This window comes from Miniopterus natalensis, chromosome 1 (assembly GCF_054644295.1).
Source record: "Miniopterus natalensis isolate mMinNat1 chromosome 1, mMinNat1.hap1, whole genome shotgun sequence".
NCBI lineage: Eukaryota > Metazoa > Chordata > Mammalia > Chiroptera > Miniopteridae > Miniopterus > Miniopterus natalensis.
In genome coordinates this window covers 46,063,433-46,082,169 of record NC_142081.1, presented here as the reverse complement: position 1 = coordinate 46,082,169, position 18,737 = coordinate 46,063,433, and the positions used below count along the sequence as shown (strand labels likewise).

Here is an 18,737-nt window from a genome sequence, read left to right as displayed (position 1 = left end):
ATAAGAGGCGCTAGGGGTTCAGTTCTGCCTCTGGTAGCTGTGTTGACCTCGAGCAAGACACAGGAGCCTTCAGAGTGTCAAGTTTTTCATGAAAGAATCAAGGAGCTTGGTGGGACCCCAGCTGCTGCCAAGGTTGCCAAGGCAATGAGAGGGGCATGCAGAGCGGGGTGAGCTCTGGGGCCTCGACACTCACAAGGGGTGAGGGGCACAGGCGGGGCTCCCCATGCCGCTGTAACCCGCTCACCTGCATAAACTCGGAATCAGGATGAGCACTTAGAAACGTGCAGGCAGTTTCATGGGCATATTTCACATTGTTAAATCGAAGAAATTTTGGTGTATTATTTTGAATGCTTTTAAAACTCCATTCTGCTAGTGATCTTTATTTTACCTTAAAGAAGTATGGTTTGTGGTGGATTGAATATTAAGAAAAAAAGAGCAACAACAACACAGGCCCTCCACCATAGACAGCGTGAGAAGGCTGAGCTAAGGGATTCGGGTCCGACGGCCTCATTTTACTGATGAAGAAATGGTCATCAATAGAGAGGTTGGGTGCCACGTTCAAGGTCAGGTACTTGGTCTGAGGTGACTCTGGCCAACCTAGCTGAGGCCAAGGAGCTTTCCGAGTGGTCTGGCTGGGATTTTGCATGCGGGCTGGCGCATTTAGTAACACAATACTACACTGTTTCTTTTGGGTTACTTGGTGCTTGGGTTTTCTTCAAGGATACAGGCACAGGGGAGGAGACGGCTGGGCCGGGCAGGACAGGGACACTGCTGGGCACAGTGTCCATATTTTTAGCACAGGAAACTAAAGAAATGATTTTTACTGCTTATTTCAGACACTGGCCCAAATAGGATTCTCTTGTAGAGGATGGTCTGTGTCAAGTGTGGTCGTAAGATGACTCATTTATTTATTTATTTATTTATTTATTTATTTATTTATTTATTTTTATTTTAAAAGTATCTTTATTGATTTCAGAGAGAGGAAAGGGGAGGGAGAGAGAGATAGAAACATCAATGATGAGTCATTGATCGAGCCTGCAACCTGGGCATGTACCCTGACCGGGAATCGAACCCCAATCGCCTGGATCCCAGGTTGACGCTCAACCGCTGAGCCACGCCCAGCCGCACAAGATGACTCTTTTAGACCTAGAATCCCAAACTAATTCACATCAAACATTCCAGGGGCGGTTTTTTTATTAACTGAATTTTGTGAGTGATGGAAAAACATTTTTGTGAATTTTGAGAGTGCTCTTCAAACACTGAACAGATTATTAAGGGCAAAAAGTCTTATAGGTATTTGGGTTTGGATTTCATTGACCTGCATATTATATTTTTACCATAAAAAATGAGAAATATGAAACATAAGGCCTGAACATTTTTTGCATTAAAAAAATAAAATACAACATTTTTCTATCAAGTTTGTATTTCAGATATTACTTTATTTTTTGGAGCAGTTCTCCTAGAGCCTATCTGACTAAGAATAAACACTTTCAACTTATTCATTAAGCTGTAAACGACTTGCAAAATATTGTTGTGGGTAATGATGGTGAGGTTATACCTGGCAAACTCCTATTTCTATAAACAGCATCCTACAATGTAAAAGCTGACATATTGGTTGTCAAGGACAAGGAGCCCCTTTTCTCTTACTGAAGGAGGAAGCCTCTCCTAAGAGAGTAATTAATGCGAGGTAATGAAATCCAGGTCATTAACTCAGACACAGTTCAGTCTCACTAGCTGGATTTCAGGGTCACAAACAGCCACTGTGTTGGGAGTACACCTGGTGCTGAAACAGCTCAAAGCTGGCTAATAGGTGCATTTATTTGCTAATGGGTTTCTTCCCAAATATATTTCACAAGTTATGGGTTCAGGTTAATGGCCCCAGTCTATGGCCCACACTTGGCTTACCTGGTGGGGGAGGGGCAGCTCTCATCGGGTAGTTGGCATTGTGAGTGTCACCGAAATAACCTCTGTTCTGAGAGATGTTCCTCCTGGTAGGACCTGAAATAAACAAGCAGCACAAAATTACAGTCAGGAGTACTGGTTGGTTTTATGGCTCCTGCTGGTTTCTTGCTTATGCAAAACTTGTGAGACGTTTGGAGTCCAGGTCTCAGTTGGGTCTGCAGGAGGCGCTGGAGGACATGTGGATGGAGGAATGATTTTGAAATGTTATAGACAATAACTATACAAAGAGGTATTAATAATCTTACAAAGGTGTTTCGATTTGTGCAAATTTTCAGAAGAGACAGAGGAGACTTTTTTTTTTAAATGTTTTTATCGATTTCAGAGAGAGGAAGGGAGAGGGAGAGAGAGAGAAACATCAATGATGAGAGAGGGACACTGATTGGCTGCCTCCTGCATGCCCCCTGCTGGGGATCATTCCCGAAACCTGGGCATGTGCCCTGACCAGGAATCGAACCCTGATCTCTTGGATCATAGGTCTGTGCTCAACCACTGCGCCACACCAGTTGGGCTCCAGAGGGGATATTTTAATGTTTGCACTTATGTTTTGAACACAGCACAGGAGCTGAACACGCAAGTGCTACACATCAAGGTCACAGGCATGAAGCACTAACAGCACATCTGCTTATGTCAAGGGTTTTTCATGCAAGAGTTTGTGTTCTTCAGTCTTCCCATTAAATATGGAAACCACAAAGGGTAGAAGCAGACTTGTATCCTGGACAGAGACCTGAAGAGTTTGAAAGGACTTGGCACTAAGTGGAACATCACTGCAGGCCAAAACCAAGGTTAGGATGGCAGGTCCACAGGTGGCCAGGTGAGACACAGAAGCAGAAAGGAAAACAATAAAGAGGGCCTCAAGTGGGACATGAAGGAAGGTAAGATTAAATCAGCTGGAAGAGGGGTACAGAGGGAGTTCCTTGTAGAGAGAAGAGCAGGCAGTGACAAGGCATGGATAGCACAAAGCCACGGAGCTGGGTCTTAGGGTCCGGGGGCACTGTCACCACATGAGACAATGAGACTTATTCCACTCTGGGGCCTCCTGAACACTGCTCACATCCTGCTGGTTATCCGCAGCCCTTCTTTGTCATGCTCCGTTCCTTGGCATCTGAGCCCAAGGGACTCCTTCACCTGGGCTGCCAGGCCAGTTGGGTTGGGCCAGGGGAGGCACTGGCAGGAGCCTGGAGTGTCGGAGGACAGAGAAGTTGGGGCAACTACCCTGCCTGCACCCTTCAGCCTAGCTCTTTCCTCGTTCTGTCCCATCAGGCTCCAGGTAATGATAGTGTCCTGCTGATCTTTGTCTCCAGTCCCCACTTTCTTCCCTCAACCCTGCCCACCTCTCTGTAAAGAATCCTTTTACTTAAAAGCATCTTTACCCGGCTGGGCATAGCTCAGAGGTTGAGCATCGACCTAGAATCCAGGAGATCTCAGTTCGATTCCTGGTCAGGGCACCTGGTCAGGGTTGTGGGCTCGATCCCCAGTCAGGAGCGTGCAGGAGGCAGCTGATCAGTGACGGCTCTCTCATCATTGATGTTTCTCTCTCTCCCTCTCCCTTCCTCTCTCTGAAATAGATATATTAAAAAAAAAAAAAAAAAAAAAAGTATCTTCAAAAGTCCCCCCATATGCTGTCTGTTTTCTGCAAATACTGTGTAATACACAGACATCCGCCGACGTTTTCTGATTGGCTGTTTAACTGTATTTACCTGCACCGCATTAGTGAGCCGTAGTGACGCCAGTGTGTATCTCTGTAGACAGATTTCATAAAGGACTGTCTTATATCTGGCATACTCTTCACTGACCATACATATGGACTACATTTTACAGACATATCTACATTTATAAATATGTAGCATATATGATTACTCTCTGCTGTGTGTTATAAATATAATTTTATAAATATCACTTATAAATAGAAAAGAACTGAAATGCCAGTGAAGGATTAAGACTGGGGTGTTAGTGTGTGTGTGTCGTTGAAGGATGTGCCCTAAATGAAGGTGGGAGGTGCCAGGTGTGATGAGCAGTAACAGTGAATCCATGCAGGGAGTGGGGACTGTGGCCAATTTCTTTAAAATTGACAGAAAGGATACATTTTGTGTTGACGACAAGAGCTGACTGGAAAGGGCTGGGAAATTTGAAGGCAACAAACTGATTTGTTTTAAACAAAATTAATATTGTGATGCCAGGATTCCAGACATAACTACTAGGCCATTCAGAAAGGTTGAGCTGCATTTGCCTTGATGTTGGTTTAGTTTGAAATGTTTGAATCAGAAGAAAACCCAGCCACAGGAAGAAGGAGAGGTGCTGGTTCACTGCCCCGCAGATCTGTGCACATATCATAAGCACTGGGTGAGAAGATGGGTGCGGGACAGGATGGGGGGTGGGGTGGGGCTGAGAGAGCGGGGGAGCCAGGGAGCCCAAGCCGGTTCCTCCCAGGGGCCCACAGGACACTTACGGGAGTTCTTGGGCAGCCCGGGTCCGATGCTGACCTGCAGCACTTTGTTGCTGGGCTTGAGGACAGCCAGGTCACCAAAGCCTTGGTGGAACTGCACCTGCCGTGAGCCCCCGGCACTCCAGGGACCCCAGTTCTCTTTTTTCAACTTGAGTTCAAGCCTGCGACAAGCATATTTGTTGGAGTTAACAAGACAGAATGAAGCATTGAGGAAATGCGGCTTGCCCAGCGTCGAGTTCTCCTGCTGCAAAACTGAGGCAACAGGCTAGTAAGCCAGCACCAGGCCCAGGGGACGAGTCTGGCAGCCATGGGTCATTCAGGACGATGGTAAGGTGAGCCCAGCGACCAGAGGCAGAAGCATCTGGGGCCAGCACCTGTCGGAAACCAAGTGGTGAGGGAGGTACCCCGCTATAGGCACCCATGCCGCTCTGCCAGTGGGCTCAGGTGGGACTGCCTGGGGGACAGAAGGAAGGGGACAGTTCCCGGGCGGCCCCTGTTGTGGTGGGTCCTCGTGCCTGTCTGACTTCCCTGGTCTGTTTGTGGAGGACTGGGAGATGCCACACACGTTAGCCCACGTCTTCCTGAGCATGGAATGTGGTTATTATTTACCCAAGTTCTGGCCCTTCACCATTACCCCACCCCAGGCAGAGAAAAAGACAACCAAAATCCAAATAGTAGGGAGGCCTACACACAACTCCGAAACTCCTGTCTGTTTTTATTTTTCATATTGCCTCCATGCCTATGAAATTCAATCCATATTCTGCTTTTTAAACTATTCTTTCATGTTGTCAGACCAAAAAAATCTTAATTTTAAGTAGCTGCCTATTATCCTATCGAGTGGCTTGGCTCTTCAGAGTCTTCCTTTTTTCATTATTCCTTTATTACAAATTCCCAGACAAAAAATAACTGCCTAGTAATAATCGCCAAGTCGTTCCTTGGAAAATCTGCAGTGCATCCATACAATTACCAGTATCTATTTCAATGCAACCGCAGCAGTATTAATCGTGGTGAGTTTCCCTCATCATGGAATTAGGCTTTACTTTGGCCTCATTCTTGTGGGTAGTAAGAGATGGAAGATATCTCCATGTAGATATAGATGGAAATTTAAGAAGACAAAAGTAACTCTCACTTGGCAAATACGAGATTAGCAGCTCAACAGTACACTAGTATCTGGCCCATGAGACCATGTTGCTAAAGCAAAGGAAGGTGAGCCAAGACCCAAGACATTGGCCATCTGCAGCCTACAAGTCTGCAGTGCCCCACCCATAGGTTTTATTATGCATTGATTTTGGGGACTTAAGCTCCCACTTCATTCCCTTTCTTCTTCTAGTTTTACTGCTTCTGGCTTCTCTGCTAAATAAAATATTCTTTTATTGGTGATATAAAAAAATCTGCCTTTTCCTGCCTCACTTTGGTGACCTTTGTTCAAATGACAAAACACACCCTTGGATGAAGTCATTGTGTTACAGAAATGCAAAAGTGACCTTTCCAAAGTCCGTGACAGTCATCCGGACTGTACTTTGCAGCCCTGAGACTGTGTGGGGGAGGAAGCTAAGGTAGCCAGGGCTGGGCGTTGTAGAAGCCACTACAGCCAGTCAGACCCTGGGCCCCACCCCACAAGCGTCTCCATTTTCTCAAGCCTGGAGCTTGGCAGTGAGATCAGGGGCCCCAGATCCCAACTTACGTATTGCTAAATTTCAGAGGTAGTTGCTTCTGTGTTTTTTCCTCATAACGTTTTGCTAAGAGGCTTAAGAATTCAGTTTTGAAGACGGATTCAAGCAAACTGTCATACTCTTGCTCATGAAGAATAAAGATGTCATCTTGCATAGTACTGCAAAGAAATTAGAAAGATAACAAAAGTCACACTTCTGTTTACCCCATCCCCTTTTCACTCATTTTAAAAATTCTGTAAGACAGCACTAGGTTTCTAGCCTTTCTTTCTGTAAGTGATAATCTTTAAAACAAAACACAACAATGAATTACATGATAAAATCACTGAACTCTGCTCTTGAAGAAAGTTTATAAGCATATACAAAAGTACTTCTCCCACGTGACTTCTAAAATCAGGAATTTAAGGACAATTTAGTCTGTCTTTTCATAAAATCCATTTTCAAATTCAATTTCTATGTTCTTAAGATCACATAAATCCAGAATGTGATGAGTGGAATGTGGCTGAAAATGAACCATTCCACGGAAGTCCCAAGTTAGCAGAATTGATGACAGGGTTGCAGCCACTGTAATAAATCCTTATTTGAAGAACTATAAGCTCGGTTACCAAATGGGAAGCTGACATCTGGGCTTCACATGCATTCATTATTAGAAACTGGGTATTTGGTGCTCGGCTTATAACGTGTGTCAGGTGCTGTTGAAAGTATACACACTACAGTTCAGAGATATACTAGGCAGGTGTGCAAACACAAGCACAAGCATCACGTTCAAACTAATACATTTCGTAGGGCAGGAGAAGAACACATCTTTGTGGGACTTGCCCATTTGGACACAGGGCAAACACATGCCTGGAGGGGAGAATAGAAAAAATAGGCCAAGGCAAACCCAGTCCTGCAGAAAATACCTAGTGGTAGCTGGGAGTTGATTAAACATGATCGTTCCATCTCCAAGCCCAGTTAGACTTTGTGGAAATTACAACACACATATAAGTGAGAATCTTTATTCCCTGCTGTTAGGTGTCCAGCTCAGTTGAAGGTGGCTTCATAATGTATAGGTTTAACAATGACCTCCAAGCACTTCTGTGAAATATCTAAGACAATCCTCTAAAAAGACATTTCATGAGTGGCGGTCAGAGATTTTCCAGGTATTAAAAGCAAAGTAAGTGAACCTTCTTCAATGAATTGACCACAGAAATATTTCAATCTCTCCAAGCACAGGAAATGCCAACGACATGTTTTTTTAGTAACCAGAGCTGAACTGTGTCGCACAGGAGCTTGTGCCTGCTCTCAGGGCCCCTGGTACCACTGTACAGTAGGATGACACTGCTGTGACAAAGCCAGACAGTGAGGCCAGCCTGGAGGACTGGGATGTGAAGAATCTCTGAGATGAGGGATTCTTCTTCCCTGTAGAATCTGATTCATTTAAACTACAACTCCTGAGGTCTCTCTATTCAGTCCCATGAATATAAGGTCGGGGTGGGCAGCCCGTGGGACCAGAGGTCTTCCTTGGGCAGAGAGAGCCTTGTTGGGTGATCCTAGGCTTGTTAGAAATCTTCTCTCTGGGCCGAGGCAGGGAGCTACGAACCTGAACCCGATCAAGCCAGTAGCTATAGCCACAGCCTCTCTCCCTGAAACCTCAGCCCTCCAGTCTTCCTGCAGGAAAGGAGCTTGGTAATCCACAGGCAAAAAAGGACTAGAGTAGGACCCATACACAGCTGGATTTCAAAGGCAGTGAAACAAACCACAGGGAGATTGGGGTAAGCCAGCAGCACGGCCATCAGCTGGGGAAGGCACTGGCCCCGCACAGCCTGTTTACTGAAGACGAGCACCCGAGAGTTCTTCTTGGATGTGAAGACCAAAAGTACTTTACAGGCATTTTTGGACACATAATGGCCAAGTGGTGAAAGCACCTGGTCCCTGTTATTACCTCAAGAGTTTGTTTTCAAACATTCCTACATCACAACCAGGCTTCCTGTATACTGTTTGATAGTTGGGATATAGGTTTTTCTGCTGTGATGAAGACCCTGACAACCAGTGGTTTAAACAATACAGCTTTTTAAAAAATCCTCAACCGAGGATATTTCTTTCCATTGCCTTTTCAGAGAGGAGTGGGAGAAAGAGAGAAACATCGATGTGAGAGAGACACACCGTTTGGTTGCCTCCAGCAAGCACCCTGACCGAGGCAGGGATCAAGCCTGCAATCGAGGTACGTGCCCTTGGCCAGAACTGAACCTGGGAATTCAGTCCACAGGCCAACGCTCTAACCACTGAGTAAAACTGGCTAGGGCACAACACAGCTTTTTTATTTGTCATTCAACAGCATGTGCAAAATCAACATTCAGGGCCAACATAACAATTCTCCAGTGTCAGGGAGCCAGGCATCTATCCATTCCTTCCCTTTACATATAGGACCGGGAAGTGGTACAAGTCACTCCTCTCACACATCACTGGCCAGCGCTATGTCACATGGTTACACCTGGCTGCAAGGGGTCCTGCGAAATGTTGTCTTTGGGTAGACTGCCAGCCATGAACAGGTAGAGGAGAGAACGGGTATGGCAGGGACAGCTCACCATCTCCACTATACCTCCTTGTTCACAAACTTTTCCAAACTAGGAACTGGAAACTTGTCTTAAAACTTGAGAATAATATACCTCAGAGGGTTGGGGCCACAAAGCTACTATCACCTAAGACAATTCTGGAACTGTCTTAATCACGTCTATTATAGCAATTCAAAACTCCAAAAGGCACTTATGTAAAAGCTGCTCAGAACAGCTCTCCCAAGTCCCTTGGAATTAATGGGACAAAGTCCAAGCATCCTAGCACAGGAGTGAGAGCAAAACCAGGAGGTAACACCTTCTGGGGTGTGGGGTGAGGTATGACACTCCTGTCGAGGTGGCTGGACTCAAAGCGTTCTTTGACATGTCCGGGTGTGTCTGTTTGTCTGGCCATACTGTAGGCAGGGCTGATTATTCATCAGGGCTAAATGAACCCAACTCAAGTAGCCCTGAGTAGTTTAATGGGCTTAGATTACCATAAAGAAAGAAAAAAGCAAGCAGGCCAAAGCTTCAAGGTCAATTATCAGCATGAGTCTGGAAAGGAGAAGCGATTGTTTGGACACTTTGACTTCAACCATCAAATTCAAAACCCCTCCCTTCCGTGACCCAGGCCTGGGAGTCGGCGAATCCATCTTTGTCCAGGCCAGAGCTCCAGCCCGCTCCTAGATCGGAAAGGAAGCTTTTACATTTATTTATTCTTAAAGAAAATCAGACTTATCTTTGGATTTCGCCCTGCCTTTTTCATAGGCTCACGCTGCAATTCCTTACAGATGTCTGCACCCTGTGTTGAAAGCTTCCTTCCGTCTAGTTCCTGCCTTGGCTTTCTACTTGTTTTTTTATCCCCTCCTCTTTGTGGCTTATTGTGGTATTGCTGCAACAACTAGAAAATCTTGTCCTACTCCCTTAACCAGTATTTCCTTCAAAAAAATGTTAGTTACAGAACCCTGAGTAAAGTCTTAAAGGGGCAGCCCTGCCTTGACTGAAATTGCTCCTGATTATGAAATATATGCTCCTTTTAGCAAGCGAGACAGTACAGAGGTGAATCCAGAAGACAATGAACCTTCTCCAGAGTACTACCACTCAGGGAAACTGGTGGTGCCACGTTGGGATCCTCTGAATTTCTCTGAGAAAATGCAGGTGCAGGTTGTATGAGGCCTCATCACAGGCCTCACAGGAGACGTCACCTGCCCACCGGTGCGAAGGCTCCCTCCCATCCTTGGACACCAGGAGTGCCCTGTGCATCCCTCTCTGAACACTCATAACCGCTTCCAGAGGGGAGGGAGCTCCCTGAGGCAGTGACTATGTCTCATTCACCCTCAAATCCCAGGGCTGAACACAGGTAGGTGGTCAGTTCCAAAATGCTGACAACTTCCAGGTTCCCAAAGCTCAAAAGCCACAAGTCACAAGTGAAGGTTTCAGTAAGGCCTCAGGTCAGCTGAGTGGGTGGTGAAGCAGCCTTTTCTGACCACCAGAGGCTCAGGGCAATTAGGCAATTAAACATCCTGGGCAAGAATGTCATGGCCAAGGAAGCTGGCACTGTCTAAAGCCCCTCTTACAGGCTGCTTTTCCCATCACATACAAAGACTGGAAAATCGGACCCACATGGGCAGCCATGTAGCTTTTGGTCCTAGAAGCTTCATCAGAGAGAGCCCCCAAATACGAGATTTTTTTTTGGTTAATCCTCACCTGAGGATATTTTTTCCATTGATTTTTAGACAGGGTGGAAGGGAGGGGAAGGCGGGGAAGAGAGAGACAAACATCGATGTGAGAGAGACACTCTTCTTATTTCTCTGAGCTACTGGGTCTATCCTATTTTTTTCTTATAAGTTAAATTCTTTCAAAAATTTCAATGATAATTCAACTAGATACATTTCGGTATAGTTATAAAAGGAAAAGACTTCTAAAAATATGATGTTTACTGGAGGATTAGAAAAAACTTTTTTATTATGGAAAATTTCAAATATCAATAAAAAATAGTAGAATGGACGTCCACATGTCAGGTTTAAATGATTACCAACCATGGATAATCATATCCATTTCCACTTCTACTCCTCCCATTTCCACATACAAACCAGGCTATTTTAGAGCAAATATTATACTACTTTATCCTTAAATATTTCAGTATCTCTAAAAGATAAAGCCTCTTTAAATAAAAAATAGCGACAATACCATTAGCATGAACAATCAGTCCTTCCTCTCAAATATCTAGTCAAGTTCACATTTCCAAACTGTCTCAAAATTGTTTTCAAATGATTGGCTTGTTTGAACAGGGAGCTGTAAGCCCGCTTTGCTTTTTTAAAAAAAAATATGTCTTTATTGATTTCAGAGAGAGGAAAGGAGAGGGAGAGAGAGACAGCAACATCAATGATGAGAGTGTCATTGATCAAGCCTGCAACCCGGGCATGTGCCCTGAACCCCGATCGCCTGGATCCCAGGTCGACGCTCAACCGCTGAGCCACGCCCGGTCGGGCCCGCTTTGCTTTGACAGTGATTGTGTTGTAAGAGATAGAGATGGGCTGAAAGAGCAAGTCTGTGGGACGCTTTCTTAATTAGAAGTCATTAGGTGGTCATAACTAGGTCCAGCCCATAATCAAGTAGCCTCATAGTGCCTTCAAAACACACACACGTGTTACAACTTTTTTCTGAAGTGCCAGACAACTGTTAAAATCTTTCTTTATACCTGTATTGAAATATTTTGAACACACACACGCAGGTCTGGTGATCTGGTACTACAATGAATTTCTGCTCTGGGTTTGATTCTATACACACCACCATCCATCTGGTTGTATCCCTAACTTGGTTTAGATGACTGGTTAACCCAGAAAATGAAGGAAACAAGGGACCAGTATTAAACTTGGTGAATGTGAGGTTCAGTGACTCCAACATGCAGAGATCACAGGTTAAAATGACTCAAGCTTTTTTTTCCACCCATAGTGTCAGAACAATGTTGAGGCTAAGCACCTCATTTCATTACAGCCTCTAACAAGGGCAGGCCACAGGGAAGCAAGTGTCCACCAGGAATGCTAAGGGGGAAGCGGAAAATGAAGCTGGTTTTACCATGAGACTGTATCCTCAGATGCTGTGAGAAAGACAAAAAGACAGAAGGAAAAACATCTGTGTGACTATCCCACACCTTGATAAGCTTCCAAGACGTGATCAACAGGACAGTGTCAGTGTGTGATGCAAATGTAGGTAATGATCATTGATGATCAAGTACTCCTGAGTGGTGGAAGTGAAGCCACACCGGGGTGACAACAGGAAGGCTAATAACCACTCTCAGCCTAAAGAGCACATGTGCTCCGGAGCTGGGACCCGCTTCAGCTAACCCGGCTTAGCGCAGGGACGGCTGGCCCCATGCCAGAAAACAGGAGACACTTCAGTTGGGTCGCTTAGAACACCAAGGGCAGCCCCAGGGCCCAGGGAGCCAAGGGGAGTGTAGCTCAGGCTATGACCCAGCCAAAGACCCAAATGCTCAGGAAGACCTGGAAACCAGACAGCGTCTGAAGCTTTCCCTTGAAATTCATGGCTCTCAGACCCAGCTGAGGTGGGGCTGCCGAAAGGCTGCTGAGGGATCGTCTGCTTAGAAGTCTCACCACATCCTGAGCTGAAATGCTTTCAACACTTAACCTCACGGCACCACCTGGTCCTTTATTGGGAAAATTGGGAGCAGACAGAATCAGAAACCACAGTGACAGAGGCAAGAATGGACATGACTTGAAATCTGCTTTGGATTATCTCCCTGGAGCCAGGACCTCCGGCCTGGCGGGTAAGATGCCTGAGCACACAAACCCCCTGCTTTTCTCCGACAGCAGCAGTTTTGCTCTGCGCGGAATAAGGGTTTAGAGATGTGCCAATCCCAGGTTGTTCGTGAGCAACCAGAACATCGTTACTTTTGATGCGACGGCAGCCCAAAGGTCACCTTGGCAGGGACAGCGGGATCCTCAAAGGGCCCAGGGATGCAAAGCAAGGAGGAAGCTACTGGGCTCAAAGGGGCCCCGGTTCCTCTTTTCTTAGCCTCTGTGGCCTCAGAGGATTTCCTCTTATCAGAGGGAACTTGGTCTGGGAATTCTTAGCATGGCAGGATTTGGGGAAGCTTCCCACACACAGAAGCCCCTCTGCCAAAACAAAGCTGGAGTGCTGACAGGAGGAGCGAGGCCCTGCCTGTGAACTTGGAGCTGAAGGCAGCACTTGGCGATGACTCCAGGGCTACAGATTACGGAGGACAGTTTGTATTCCCTCCCTTGCACGAACAGGCAGAAAGGAACTTAGGGAATCCAAAGAAACTTCCCTTCCTGGACAATCAGAGGTCACAGCAAACTATAAACAACACTGATGACTGAATGGCCGCCTCTGCCTGGGCCTTTGCTGGTGAGACGGGTTAGATCTTCCATGTGGGTGAGGAGGGCTCAGGGATGGGGCTCTGGCCCCTTGGCCTCGTTTCAGTAAGAACAACTGCACTGTTTGTTTCACATTCGAGGTTTACTTCTCACATTTTATGGGAACAAAGGATCTGAGTACCTCCTGATGAGAGGAACTAACCAGACGTGACTTTTTCTTGGTGTGACATTCCTGTCACATCAGGATCCCCGAGACCAGTGAAGGTCAGGTCTCCTTAGGGAAGACAAGGAGATTTTCTTCACCGTGATGGTGACCAGGGGGACCTGGCCAGGCCATTCATCGGGTTGTGTTTGGAACAGTGATGACAATAGCGAGGAGACATGGGGCACCCCTGCCCCTACCTGTCGCGACTCACCTGAGGGACACGGACAAGATCCTCTCCATCTCGATTCTCCGCTTCAGCACTTCCTTCACCAGGCCCTTGTCTGGGCCCTGTTTGACCTTTTCTCGGCCAATTAAGTACAAGCACTTCGGAGTAAGAAGTAAGTCTCGCTTTACACCCTGTAACGAGAGGTATTTTCAGAAGGTGGATAGACACGTCAAAGTGACAACTGTCCACAGAGTGGGCATCTGTTACCAGATGAAGGGAAGCTGCTTTGGGTAGCAAATGGGGGCATTGTTAATAATTACTGGACTGACATATATGAAATTAATGACATTTGACTCTCTCTGATTTACAAAAATGGCAAAGTCATATGGATCCACCTAAGGTATTGGGACAACAGGTGTAAGGGGACAATCCTGGGCAAGCCAACACATATGGTGACTGGCCAGTTATCTGCTACAGAACATTTCTCAAACAGGGATCCCTTAAGTATCTGCATGTGTATTTTTTTTGAGTCCATGACATTTTTACTTTTGAAAATGGATACATTTTCATTTCAATGGTAATCCTTAAAAAGCAAATATGAGGCCCTGGCTCAGTTGGTTTTACAGCATCGTCCTGATACATCAAGGTTGTGGGTCGATCTCTGGTCAGGGCACATACAAGAATCAACCAATGAATGCATAAATAAGTGGAAAACAAATGGATTGATCTCCTCCCCCCAAATAATTAATAATTTTTTTTTAAAATCGAATATGAACAGACTTTGGAACATGTGGGTTACCCACCACCTGATACCCAAACACCACCGAGAGACAGCACTCGTGTCTGCATCCGTATATGCAGTAGAAACAGCTGGCACCGTATTCAGGGAGTAAGAAATGACTTGGCTTCAGCAAAACAACATCATTCACCTTGTTAAGTTAATGTTGTTATTTATTTCATTTTTTTTCCTGACTGAAAAACAAATACACAAAAAAGCTCTTAATGGATCCATGAGCAACGGTCGCTTCAAATTTCACTTTTAGGGCCAAGACTTTTATCAGGCAACAGAAAGTGTCTAAGGGAATAGATGAAAAACATCAGCTGTCCCTCCAGTGGCCCCGTGAAAGCCCTGCTGGTCACTCACTCAGGGAAGATGGGTAAGAATTTGCAATGCTGCCTGATACCCTGAATCTTAGGACCCAACGAGTGGGTTCCTACAATTTATTCTAAAAGCACCAGCAGACAGATGTGCAAAGATATGCATGAAAGGATGCTCACTGCACCCTTTTTTAAACAATAGTAAAAAAAAAAGAAAAAAGAATGGACTAATGAGAAATTGGCTAAAAATATAACATCGGTTGAAAGGAATATTATTCAACTAAACAAAATAATTTATATTGATACATCTATTCATATGGAAGTTCTTCCTGGCATATTTTTAAAAAAACACACAAAAAACAACCACCCAGAAAAAGAAACCAGCATGTAATGCTGATCTCATTTTTATAAAACTAAATATACAGAACTATATCTGTATAAAAAAAGTTCTAAAGGACATACACAAAATGTTAACACTGTCTCTGGGTATAGGTAGCTATTTTTCTTTTGGCTTCTCTGCATTTTCTCTATTTTTCTACAGTGAACATGTTCTGTTTTGGTAGTAAGAAACACACAATTATGAGTTATTTTTACAACTACGGAACCCGCTTGGTGACTGTAGGCAGGCGGCCAGCGTGTACCTTGAACCTCCTGTCGTACTTGATCACCGTGTCTGCAAAATCAATCTTCTCCCTCTTGCCCACAAACTGCTGGAGCTCGGGGTGCTCCTCCATCCCGATGTAATCCCCGATGAAGTTCCTGTTAATGCTGTTCCTCCTCCTCTCCTTCTTGTTCAGCAGGAGGTCTGAGGCTGCAACGCCCAGCAGGCAGAGAGGGGAGAAGGGTCAGTCCCCCAGAAAAAGGAGGAAAAGACACAGAGACTAAAGGAGTGCAAGAGTTTTCACACGCGACATTATCTGCAAAGTACGATAAATTGGTAACTTTCACCTAAGCTCAAAATTACTCTTGAGATCGGTTAAACGCACGAACCAAAATGACTGCAATACCTTCTTCCCTCATCTGGACGTATTTCTTCCGCGCCACGAACTTCCTCCATGACTTCTGGATCACCCGAGCGTAGCCGTCGTACTTCCTCTCCCTCATCTCCTCCAGGAGAAACAGCTGCGAACGCAGAGAAGACGGCCGTGAGCCCGGGCCCAAGACCCGGGCAGCACACGGAAGGCAGCTTCCCGACTCGGGCGCAAGGCTGAAAAAATGACTAGCAGGGATGTTGTTTATGATATAAATCCTCACCAGAGGAAATTTTCCCATTGATTTTTGTTTTTTTTTATTAAAGATATATCTTTATTGATTTCAGAGAGAGGGAAGGAGAGGAAGAGAGAGAGATAGAAACATCATCGATGAGAAAGTCACTGATCGAGCCCGCAACCCGGGCATGTGCCCTGACCGGGAATCGAACCCCGATCGCCTGGATCCTAGGGCGACGCTCAACTGCTGAGCCACGCCTGGCCGGGCGATTTTTGTTTTTTAGAGAGAGTGGAAGGAAGCGGGGAGAGAGATAGAGAGAGAGATGTCAGAAAGACACACTGATTGGCTGCCTTTGGCACCCAGGATTGAACCTGCAACCCAGGTACATGCCCTTGACCTGGAATCAAACCCAGGCCCCTTCAGTGTGTAGGCCGACACTCTAACCACTGAGAAACACTGGTATAGAAACATAATAGAAAACAGCTGGATCTGATAGTGGTAACAGCTCATTGTTACCACTTTAGTTATTCCAGAGCTTCGTTGAGTGCGGTGCAGCAATTCGTATTCATTGTTAGAGTGGCCCGAGCCTCAAGACCTGCCAGTGTCTGATATGGGCCCTTAAACAAAACAGTCTCAGTCCCTCTTGGTGAATTCAGGTCCCAACCAGCACATCCTAGATCCTGCTGTAATCACCATGGTGTACCGAGCGCCTGCTGTGGGTCAGGAATCATTCTAGACGCTTCACGTGCATTTTTTTTCATTCACCCCCTCAACAACTACATGACCGAGCCCCATATTTCTGTTATCTCCATTTTACAGATGAAAAAACTGGAACTAAGATTAGGTGGGGCTGGGAAGTGAACCAAAGGCCTTCGGGTTCTGCCAGGCTCTTCCTCACTTTGACACAGAAGCCAGCCTGCAATTTGTCAACTCGTGAGGTGGAAAACTTTTGCATTCACCTAGGAAGTGGAATCTCTAGGGGAAAAAATTAAAAGCAACAATAAAAACCCAAAGTAAAAAAAGATGAACCATCGCTGCAAAAATGCTCCAGAAGTAAACAAGCAAATTTGGTTTGAAGGCAGCTGGGCTTGATTTGTTGTCTTTGTTTATCTGGGTCTGTACTCAGGAGCCACATCTATCCCTCCTGTTACTCAGCTCCTCCTTCCCACAGCCCACTGTGCAGAAACAACATCGCAAATGCAAGCTGCCAGCAGAGGGGCCCCAGCATCCAACAGGCGTGAGACGCATATTTCTAGAAACAAAAGGGAATAATAGTTTAGCACCGGACAGAAGGTTTACAGTGTTGGCCTGCGGTTCCTGTCATAAGCATATTCGCTGGCGTGTCGTATCTTGCGTTTCTGTGTAAGCCTCGATTTCTCCTGCTTTCCCAGCACTATTTTGGGAGTGCCACAGAAAATACACTGTGACTCGGAGAGGTTGGAGAGGCAACCAATTTCCAACTTCTGAGAGGCTATTTCAAAGATCAGCTGAGTTTTAGGTTCTTTACAAAGGCCGTGTGTGTTCAAAGTCGGGTTGGTTGAAAAGAAAGAGAGAAAACAAAAACAGAGACCCCCAATCACAGACACATGTAGCAAAATGCAAAACCAAGCCCTTTGGTGCCTGATGTCTCATGTGGGTTCTTAAAACAAATGGGGTATTTTGTATATTCAGCACATTCACTATAAAAGTCAAGACAGAAATCACAAAGTGGGTTTTTAAAAACCAGTTTTTGCAAAAGTATTTGCAATGTCAGGGCTAACTGTGGACAGATGAGTGATGAGGGAGGAGAGAGTGGTGGTGATGGTGTGTGTGTGTGTAAAAAGATGGGGGAGAGTCAAGCAATGATAATAAAGCAATTGGGAGGAAGACAGGGAAAGGAAAAAAAAACCTAAAAATAAATCTTGATTTTGGAACTAAAACCCCAAAGCTCCACTGATTCAGGGGGGAAAAAAAGTATGTAAAATATTGAGGCTGTTTTAATTATATGTGAAAATTTAACAAGTCAAAAAAGTAAAAAAAAAAAAAAAAAAAAGCAGGTATGAATAACAGAGGAGTTCTGCATTGTACTGATAAATCACTCCGCCCCGTTTTAGAAAGAACAGGAACTGTGCTGTGGGTTGCTTAATGGTGCATAACACACGACATTTCCATTTTGTATTTGGAAATGAAATCACTGTGAAGCTACAAATAACTCAGAGCGGAAAATGCTACCGCAAACTTCTCATAGATGGGCTCTATCGATGTGTGCCATTTATTTAAGTCTTCAGGCTCATAAAGCCATTCACGTACAGCTGTTATCACTTGTGGGTGTCAGGCTCACCCTGCGGGGCAGGCAGAGCCGCCGCAGCCCCTCTTCTAAAGCAAAGGAAAACTCACCGCCAGACCAGGATTTGACTAGTCAGGTGTTTCCTTAGTACCAACATGGCACGTTTTCATTTTATTTCCCTTTGATCAAATGACTAATTTCGCCAAGTTGACCACAGACCCCTTGAAATGGAGTCTTGTGATTGTTACAGGAACCTCAAGAAAAGGTGATGCCAGACCTGGTTAGTTCCAGCAGTTTCTCCACCTTAGAAAGCAAAGCCCTCACTCCGCAGGCCAGAGCTCACTGCGCAGATGGAGGGGCTGGGCTGGGTTCCCGCTCAGCTGAGAGCCTCCTACGGATGCTCCCTGGGCTCACAGGGACCACACCCTCATCAGGAAAGATAAAGAAGTTCCCCCAAATTAATCTGCAGAGGTCTAATAAGCTTGTGAATTGTAAGAGTGTTTGAATTCCTTACCGGCAAATATTTGTTTTCTATAAACCCTGAGATTCCCCCTCTCTATTTGTCTCAGCATCCTTTCCAGGCTCCCTCCTGGTCTTCAACATATAGTCCTGGGAATATCATCCCCAAGCACTGCTCCTCCCTCAAAGAGGAGGCCTGGGCCTGCTTGGTGTCAACCCAGGTGAGGAGGTAGGTTCAGCCAAGCCTTGTATGTGGGACAAAGAAGCCACTTTTAGCTCAGACACTATTGGACACTGTAAACAACTATTGGGCACCTCCCAGGAGCTGCTTTCTACAGGAGGCTCTGAGTACACAATGGCATACAGAACA

General features: G+C 45.5%; 1 protein-coding gene across 1 annotated transcript in view; it reads right to left on the bottom strand.

Moving 5' to 3' along the window:
• The window catches only part of MYO1E (myosin IE), a 181,279-nt gene that overhangs the window by 15,422 nt on the left and 147,120 nt on the right, over positions 1–18,737 (bottom strand). Inside the window, exons 20-25 of the mRNA XM_016208553.2 lie at positions 15,441–15,555; positions 15,075–15,244; positions 13,381–13,526; positions 6,090–6,236; positions 4,409–4,566; positions 1,906–1,998 (exon numbers count right to left, since the gene is read on the bottom strand). Coding sequence (XP_016064039.1) covers positions 1,906–1,998; positions 4,409–4,566; positions 6,090–6,236; positions 13,381–13,526; positions 15,075–15,244; positions 15,441–15,555 — 829 coding nt within the window. The remainder of the gene's footprint in view (positions 1–1,905; positions 1,999–4,408; positions 4,567–6,089; positions 6,237–13,380; positions 13,527–15,074; positions 15,245–15,440; positions 15,556–18,737) is intronic.